At 43.4% G+C, this 9221-nt stretch overlaps 1 protein-coding gene and 1 long non-coding RNA gene across 6 annotated transcripts; one reads left to right on the forward strand and one right to left on the reverse strand.

Moving 5' to 3' along the window:
- Window positions 1-1307: 1307 nt before the first annotated feature.
- LOC143305995 (protein stoned-A-like) lies at window positions 1308-9136 on the forward strand. Of its 5 annotated transcripts, none has more exons than XM_076691563.1 (3): window positions 1869-2295; window positions 5138-5341; window positions 6386-9136. In XM_076691563.1, exon 3 carries the CDS (start codon window positions 6419-6421, stop codon window positions 9134-9136), a length of 2718 nt encoding a protein of 905 aa, XP_076547678.1. In that variant the 5' UTR covers window positions 1869-2295; window positions 5138-5341; window positions 6386-6418. The 5 variants fall into 5 exon arrangements, with proteins under 5 accessions (XP_076547680.1, XP_076547678.1, XP_076547679.1 ...); XM_076691564.1 differs by having other exon boundaries at window positions 5138-5250; XM_076691565.1 differs by lacking the exons at window positions 1869-2295; window positions 5138-5341 and adding an exon at window positions 1308-1862.
- LOC143305996 (uncharacterized) lies at window positions 2782-5188 on the reverse strand. Its single transcript, XR_013063261.1, has 3 exons — window positions 4786-5188; window positions 2963-4605; window positions 2782-2860 (listed from the first exon to the last, which is right to left on the reverse strand). It is a non-coding gene; the product is annotated as an uncharacterized LOC143305996 (long non-coding RNA).
- Window positions 9137-9221: the final 85 nt, after the last annotated feature.

Here is a 9221-nt window from a genome sequence, read left to right on the forward strand (position 1 = left end):
CGCCCTAGGCAGTCTCTCGTGTTTGTTTAGAGATGAAAAGTCATACCTTCTCCCCCCCCCCCCCCCCCCCCCCCGTAGACCCTCGTTAAATGATCGATAGACTTAGGATCGTGTGTGAACCAGCGTAAACAGATGTTTGAAAAATTTTGGATTAAAAAGAAAAAACAAAGAAGAAGAAGAAGAAGAAAAAGTTCTACGGTATTTATTATGTTGTTTTCTTTGAAACGTAGAATTTTTATTTGTTATTTTCTTTTCTTTCTTTTTTCGTCTGATGTCGCACTTTGCGTCGATCATGTATTATTCACGAACCATTTGCATCTTCTTTAGGCGACTAGCAATAACGAAGGATGTGAAAAACGTGGCTCCAGGGAGAAAAGAATAGAAGAAAGAATTGCAACGATGATCGATCAGTTTAGTTAGGCGAGGAAGCTTTTTGCAAGGGTAATTTGACCCTTTCGCTGCGGACTGTGTACAGAGAGTAAAGCTGAGTAGGAAAAACTTTTACCATTTTATAGTTAAAGATTTCCAGGGATTGAAAATTGGGTGTGTTTAAATTTTTGACGACAGGCAACTTATTATACAACATGTACTTCAGCGAAAGGGTTCATTTTTGTGTGAAAGGAATGGAAAAAAGAACGGCGAAAACGATACTATAATTCTCTATCGTTTTTGTAATCTGTCTGTTTGAATTAAGTTTGGAAATTACGCACGATGGTCGGAAGTATTGTGCCAAGTAACGGACCGCGTGTTTAAGAGACATGAGAAAAACTGAGATGTGCCAAAATATCATCTGGATTCTGTCCAGGAAAGAATTGAATTTTTAGCAGAATAAAGAAAGTAAAGAGAGTGAGAGTGAGAGAAAGAGAGGCAAAGAATGGGAAACACGCTCAACGGCACCTTCGTATCTGTCATTATATTGATTCTGTAAATATTTGTGCACTTGTATAGAAAAAAGAGATGATGAATAAGAAGTTTATCGTTATTATTATTAATTATTATTATCGTACTCTTTTTCTCGAGCAATCATTACATGTTTAAGCGAACGAAGGTAAGTAAACCTTTGTCTAATTTAATTTCACATCAGCGCGAAGGTTTCTGGAAAATGTTATTAATGATTTTTCTCTGTGTGCATAGTATACCTCGATAGTTAGTTTTGGATCCCAACCGCTAGATGGCGCTGTTCCAGAATCATTTTTTAAATTTTCCTTGCCCACATAATAGAACCGTATAGAAGATTGAACAGGTTTAGTATCATCTTTTTAATAATTAATCATATTTACAGTACAATATTGTTACATTCAAAATCAATTTTAAACAAAATTTTATCTTTAATTTATCAATATAAATAACGCTGAGCTCGAGACAGTGATTGACAATGATGAAGTATGGTACCCCTTATCACAAAAGTACTTATTAAATACTATATATAGATACTATACATCTATAATTTATATTAATAAATATTAACAAGCCTACGACAAGTACTTTTTACTTGAGAAATACATATCTGTATCTCTTATGGTGCTTTGAATAATTAAGATGACATTAATTAGGGAAAATATTACACTACCCTTTTTCGATCTACTATTAAATTGGTCGAAGCGATCAATTTTCCATGGCGTTCCACGTAAGGATCGATCGGGGAGGGAAAGCAGCGCGCGTTTCGGTTCGAATCGACGTTTCGCGGTCCCCGCGGAAGACTTAGACCATCGAAGAAGGGTAGTAGCGTTCGGAAGAAGGGGTCAGAAGGTTGTTCGGGGCGTCGGTGGCGTCGGTGGGCGTCGCGGTACGCGCATGTTTCTCCCGCGAAGCGGATCGATGCTGGAAATAGCTCGAGCCGCAGGAGAGAGAGCGAGTACGAGGTGAGTCGGCTTCGCTTTCAGCCAGGGCCTTCGTGGCTCTCCACGCCCGCTCTAGCTGCCTCTTTTCTCTTCTTCTTTATTCCAGACGAAGGGAAAATAAGTACCCCCCAGTACCAGATCTGATACGTTGAAATTCATTATTCGACTCGTACTCTGTTCACCGCGGGTTTCATCGGGTCCGCCCGCGAGCTTCCCTCCATCGACCTTGTTCTTCCTCTCCACGAGACCCCGGTCTCTTCTTCTCGATACTCGTTACTTCCGATGGTGGTTCCATATATCCTGATTAAAAGAGAATAATAAAAGTGCGTGTATTAATCTGGACAAATTTCATCGACGAAACAGACGCCGAGATAAGAAAGGGGAGGTCTGTTGTCCGCGGGGATGAATCGGGAAAAATGTGCGTCGTACCGATGTGGCTGACCAGGCTGGAATCGTAAGTACTCTAATCGAGATAGATTAAGGTGAATCCAGGCTTTCGAATGTTTAGGAGAAACTTATAGATTTTCGCTTGTCGTACGCGACATCTACGCTTCTACCGACGATTGATCCGTTCTAGAAAATAGACGACACTCGCTCCTTGTACATTTTCGGCTTAATTTATAATTCAGATCATCGCCGACCTTTTTCTTTTTCCTTCTCGATTCGTCGAATGATTTTCTCAGAGATGTTTTCGAATGGCCGGGTAGCTTCGTTTCTAGGGTTTCATTCGAATGACGCTTTTAGAGTTTCCTCGAGAAGATTCGGGGTTGAGCGTTACCAACGAAAGTGTGTCGAGACAAGCTTTTCCTTTGCAGTTTTTTTTATTTATCCGACTGTTATTCGAAGGTTTGACATCGTTTGTTTCATGCTTGATTAACGTGTTAATTGGCACAGTGAAAATGTAGTAGAGCGCACTAAAGCACTAATTATTATTAATGATGAGCACTCAGTTTTTCTTTCCCTTTCAGTTAATTATTCGATTACACAACGTCTGAAACACCGGTGACCTCCATTCAACTCTGCGCAAATATAAGATTATTTATTTAGAGTGATTGTGAATAAACATAATAGTTGCAAATATTGCTGAAACGACCGCGGCTTCGTGAACATAGCTGACACACCGATGATCGTTGCTAAGACGATAATGAAAGCTTCTCATTTAAAACTTGGCTTGATCGATACACGCCGTTGGCTTTTACTACCTCGTCTTTTTCCCCTTTTTTCCTCCATAAATTCGTCCGAGGAAACGTCGTGTCCGCGGTTTCTGAATTACCAAGGTAAATTTTCTGTAAGATTTCTCGATTCTCGGGACGAAGTCTGAATGGAAATGATAGCTGAAAGAATTCCATAGAAATAGTTTGAATTGTGTCTGATGGAAAATGTGACGGATCAAAGAAATTCTCGAGGAAAGAGCAACGTCTCTGCTGATTTTACGCGTGCGCCTTTGTAGGACAAGCGTTACAGGATATTGGAGGAATGTTCCTCATTGAAAAGTTTCTCAATTACGTCATAAATTCTATAGTACCTGTCTATATAGAGTATCTTCAGTTTTCCATTGAATCGTTCTAAAAGGACCTTTATCTTCAATTCTTACCTTTATCATTAGGCATCGTTATAATTTTCCAACAATTAATTCCACTTATTTTTGATAAATATTGCATTCCATAATGTTATTCCACATAAATAAATCAAGGTGCTGCCGTTTTTCGAAACATACATAGAATCTATATTTCCACCACATCACTGGATTCAGTATGGGGTTTGGATCTTCTAAATATAAATCGGCATGCGCGCCATTTTTTCCCCTTTCTTTGGGTTTCGTGACCTCGTTCTGTTGAAACCTGTGTTACAATTTTTCTAACTATAACGTGCCCACGTACCATGGAATCATTTATCATCTACAACTGGAAATCGCCTTGAAAAATTTACCTCCTGTCCGTGAAATACAGGTAAGTCTCGATTAATGCTGGTTCAATCAAGACCTACCTGTAATTCATTTTTTCCAGTGCCATTTAATAAATGATCTGCTTGTTTAAAGAAGTTAAAAATACTAGTTAGTGTTAGTAATTAATTGGTAACAAGTGTCGGTGTCGATTCTCTGTGCCGTGTCACGAGGCGTCCTGGTCGATAATCCCTATTCACCCAGTGACGCTCCAGCCAAATTTAATTATCTGGATCTTGTAGATGAGAATATGTACACCTTATCATGCTGAGTTATCGATGTCTTCTTCGTGCGTCATTCGATTTTTCTATTTAACTCTTCTTCTTCTTCATTTTTAAAGTTAATCCATGATAAACAGAGTTCATGTTCTCTCACGGTTCAATAACGACGAATAGCAAAATGTACGAAACAGAATTTCATCGATAATTGAAGGGAACAGAAAAGAGGGGCACGTGCTCCAGATTACTGTAGGGTGGTCGTGTCGAGTCGGTGTGCTAACAAACTCGTCGTCGACAATCCCTATGATACCTTTACTGAAACCGATATACAAAGTACACCTGCACACACGACAGGGAAGGCTATAATCGATAACAGGAATCGGTCGACTTCTCCACAATTTCTCCTACAACCGGTGTTCTAATTCTATCAGTCGTCCCTTGAAAATCGATTTGTTTCATTCCAACGAATGCTGGGACAAATTATTTCTTCTTAATAAATTACTTGCACTTCTACTCGTTTTCAACCAACGTCGTCATTTTGATATTAGTTTAAATAATCATGGAGGCTCTTGGAAGTCTTGTTCTTTCTCATCTGGAGCAGAGCCTGTTTAATAGAATATACCAAGGGTTAATTAAATTTTCCACTCGATACGGATTAATAATGCTAAATACTATCGCGTAAGACTTTAAGCTTCTTATCACCGATACAGACCCCACCGTAACATAGTGAATCGAAATAATACTCTTCAGCTGTACGAAAAGCTTAAAAATGCATCTTCTTTACCTGCACTCCCACAAATGGAATTAATCGAAAACAATTCGTGCCGGATGAAAAGTTCAGTCATTCCTCATTGATTGGCATAAAAGTTGAATTGGAAGGGTAAAATGGGCATGGATACGGTACTGCAATCGATTAGCCTGTATTCTGGCAACGATCCCATGACGCGTGCACGTCCGAGGCTTGGATTCGTATGAAATCGTTAGAAAAATCTCGGATAACCAGTGTATTGTTCCAATCGCAGCAAACAATATTTCTCCTCCTCTTCCTCCTTTTCTTCTTTTTCATTTGATCCTTCTTAGTGATTCACTAGATATCAATCGATTTTTCCAACCACGTACAGATAGCCTTCTTACAGTATCGACGCAGAAAAGTGCCGAGGATGGACGTCGTCGAGAACCGTGTTTCGCGACGTGCACGTGTTAAAAAAAGGACAGGACAAATTTAGCACGACCTGCTAAATAAAGATCGGTAGTGTGCAACAAGTATTTATGATGATACGAGAAAGTACAGTACATCAGCTGGTAGCAGCTGCTGTTGATTTGCACGTTTCGACTGACATGTACGTTCGAAGTTGATGGAATATGGAAAATGGCCGGACAATCCGTTGATCCACTTATAAGTTCTTGAACATATCTGTTTGAACTTTAACCCTTAAAGGTCGGAAGGCTCAGCTGTGGAGATATACAGGGTGTTCGACAACAGGTGGGCAAAATTTTAAGGGCTGATTCTAGGGATCAAAATAAGACGAAAAATATCAAGAATAACGAAATAGCGTTTGCGGCTTTGTTTTCCAGTAATTAACGTTTAAAGATTCGAGTAAAAAGCGCCTGAAACCTGCAACCCGTCCAGCACCGACGACTGAACCGACGTCAGGTCAGCACGGGGAAGGTACAGTTACAGCCAAAAATCGTTGAATAGTAGAAACTTACTGCAGCATTCGGCTTCGATTCTTGGTTACGACTATACCGACCCCTGCTGACTTGACGTCCAGTCGTAGGTGCTGGGCGGATTGCAGGTTTCAGGCGCTTTTTACTCGAATCTTTAAACGATAATTACTGGAATTATGATCCCTAGAATTACCCCTTAAAATTTTGCCCACCTGTTGTCGAACACCCTGTATAAAGAAGAATTGAAAAATGATCGGTATTATAAAAAGAAACGTTGACCGTTAAGGGTTAATTAACCGTAGATGGAATGGCTGAAGTTTGAGTAGTCTTGTAGGAGTTCCTTAACACTTTGAGTGGCACACTAAAATTCTGGAAAATCATTTCAGTTATTAACATCTAACAAGTCTATTTATATTCTACTTTAACGATGTTTACCTTCTTCCGTAACATTATTTATAATTGAAGAGATCGTTAAACGACGTGGCATTCAAAGTGTTAAATTTGAACCGGGCACTTACTCCTGGCACGCAGAATGCAATCTTGCAATTTATCGTGGATTTACTTTGATTCGGACGCGTTACACGTTCCTGAAAAGTAATATGAAAAGTGTGAATCACGTTCTAGTAGTTTAGAAGCACTGAAAGCAACGAAATGTGTGAATATCCTGATGGATCTGGATCCTGACGAGTTTGACGTTGGAATTCGGTTGGTTCCAGGGGCCTCGCGCGTTCCACGTTAGCTCTTAGAGGATGCACAAGCTAGCCAAAGGCCTGAAGAAGAAGAAAAAGCAGAAGAAGGGTAAGAAGGGGGCAGAGGAAGAGGAGTTCGATCCGGAGGAGCTCGAGCGTTACAGACGCGAGCGGGCGGAGGCCCAGCAGAAAGCCGAGCAGTCTGGCGAACAGTCCAACACCGCCGCCACCTCCGACGAGTGGAAGAAATTCGAGGCGTTAACAGCCGGTGTCGATTCGATTCTCAAGAAGACCCAGGGTGATCTAGATCGTATCAAATCCACATCATTTTTTCAACGTAAACCACCGTTAGAGGAGGAGAAGAAGAAGGAGGAGCAGGATAAAGAGGGGACCGAGAAATCGTCCTCGAAAAAGTGGGTAGGTTTCGACGAGGACGGGAATCCAATCGAAGAGGAACCACCAGACTTCGAAGGGAAAGGAAAGAGGAAGGAGGAGAAACCGTTGGTGAACGAGGACGGTTTCGTGGATGTCCCGGAAGACGAAGATGAACCGGAGGACTCTGGCGACGAGGACATATTCGACACCACTTATGTGGATGTTCTCCAGAACATCGACGTTCAATTAGCTTACATTCCGGACAGCCCTACCGAGCAAGAGGCAGGAGACGACCCTTTCGACACCACCAACGCGGACAAGGTACTAAAGACCGTCGACAGAAAAGGGAACAAGTTAGTGAGTCTAGGAAACGCGGTCGAGGTACTCTCCGGGAGGATCGACTATGTCAGTTCTTGCAAGATCTCGAAAGGTAGACGGCCGAGACTTCAGCAGGATCTGTTGTTAGACGATTTCGAGGAAGTTGAGAAACCGGAGGACAGTAACGCGGTCTCGGCACCTGTCGAGGTTGAGAAAACCTTGCTGGACGATGACAACGATCTTCCGGATATTCCTGTGGATCTGACCAAGCTTCCGCCCGTCTTACCAAGACCAGCCAGCCCTGCTGTCACTCAGGACAACACCGCCGTCGAGAAGGAACCATCGAACGGACCGCCTCTGGACATCTCAGAATTCGAGGTGTTGAAGGAGAAGACCATCTTAGAGGAAATTCCTGACTTGGACGAGGCCGAATTTGATTTAACCTCTGCGCCCGAAGATCCGGTGCTTCTCGAGGAGGCTGAAGATCCATTTGGGAGCAAAGGACCGGACGCGGTTGACTTCCAGTCGGAGATAATCGAAGCTAGTTTCGAGGCAGCTACCTTCGTCGACGAGGAGGATCCTTTCGACACCACTTTCGCCGATAATATCCTTCCTGGCAAGACTGAGTTGAAGTTCATCGAAAAGGAATTGGAAGAGTTGCCTGTGTCGGAGGTGACGATATCGTTGACCGATCCTGCCGGTCTGAACAGGGATTACGAGACTGGTGGTTTGCTCACAGAAGCGAACGGGATAAGAAGCAATGGTTTGCTAGGCAAGAAAGACCTTTTAGGAGGATCGACGACCGATCTCAGTCAGCTGACCGACGAACCTATAGCACCGGTTGAAGACATCAGCTACGTTGATCCATTCGACACCTCGGCCGTCAAGGAAATTCCACCTGGTAGAACGGAACTGAAGTTCCTCGAGAAAGAACTACTTGGCGAAGAGACGAAACTTACCAGCTCCCTAGAGGACGACGACTTTGACCCCAGAAAGGACGAGCAACCAGTAGCCCCGGTCCAAGCGGCTCCCCCCAACGCTCCACCGAGGCCAGCTCTTCCACCTACGCCAGCTAAACCAACTTTCAAAGTCGATTTCGGCGAAGACGAGGACGAAGCTACGACAGTAGAATCCAGTGATCTTGGACGAAGAACATCCAGGCCGGAGGTGCTTGAGTTAGCCCCTGCCAAGGCGGTTGCCTTCGAGTTACCAACACCGTCCAAGCGACCCGATCTCCTCGCTACCAGCGAAGAAGAAAAAGCGTTACCCTCGAAACCGCTCACTCCATATTACTCCCAAAAGTCAATCGACGAAGGTCTGCCCATCGAAGAAGAGGAAGTTGACGTGGATCCCTTCGACACGAGCTTCGTGGCCAAAGTAGCTCCAGGAAAAACTGAGCTGAAGTTGATCGAGTCTGAACTGTTGAAGCAGGAAACGAAGTTGCCTCACAGCTTGAGCGATCACGATTTCGACCCCAGGGCGGAGGTAGAGCCAACCAGGAGGCAGAGCGACTTCACGGCTAGCTCCGTTAGGCCCAGCAACTTGAAGATCAGCGAAGCCCAGAGTACGGGCCTGCAAAAATTCAAAGAGCAGAATCAACCGAAACAGCCAAAGAGACAAGAAAGCTTACTGGACGCTGAGATCGAAGTAGACGCCAAGCCACTTACCCCTAGAATCGAGGCGAAGCCCATCGAGGAGGAAGTACTTTCTTACGAGGACCCCTTCGATACTTCCATCGCCACCAATATCCTTCCTGGTAAGGCGGAGTTAAAGATTTTAGAGAGTGAATTGCAACAAATACCTGAAGAGATACCTGTACGTCCGGCAAGCATCGCTTTGACGGCAATCGTCAGCAGCACCGTTCCAGAGATAGACGACTTTGATCCCAGGGCAGAGGAGAGGAAGGAATCGAAAGACTTCTTGTGTATCGACGACCAAGATCCCGGGGCGAAGGTACTCACCCCTGTACAGAACGAGAGCTTTAGTTTAGACGAGGAAGTGGATCCTTTCGACACCAGTTTCGCTACCATTGGACCAGGAAAGACCGAGCTTAAACTATTAGAGTCCGAATTGATGGAGCAGTAGAAGTTTCGTTTTAAATATCCTTCCAAAGACTCGCTAACGCCTTTCACGAAAGTAATTGCGCAGGAGACGCTTAAAGTTAGTCAAT

This window comes from Osmia lignaria, chromosome 13, assembly GCF_051020975.1.
Source record: "Osmia lignaria lignaria isolate PbOS001 chromosome 13, iyOsmLign1, whole genome shotgun sequence".
Taxonomy (NCBI): domain Eukaryota; kingdom Metazoa; phylum Arthropoda; class Insecta; order Hymenoptera; family Megachilidae; genus Osmia; species Osmia lignaria.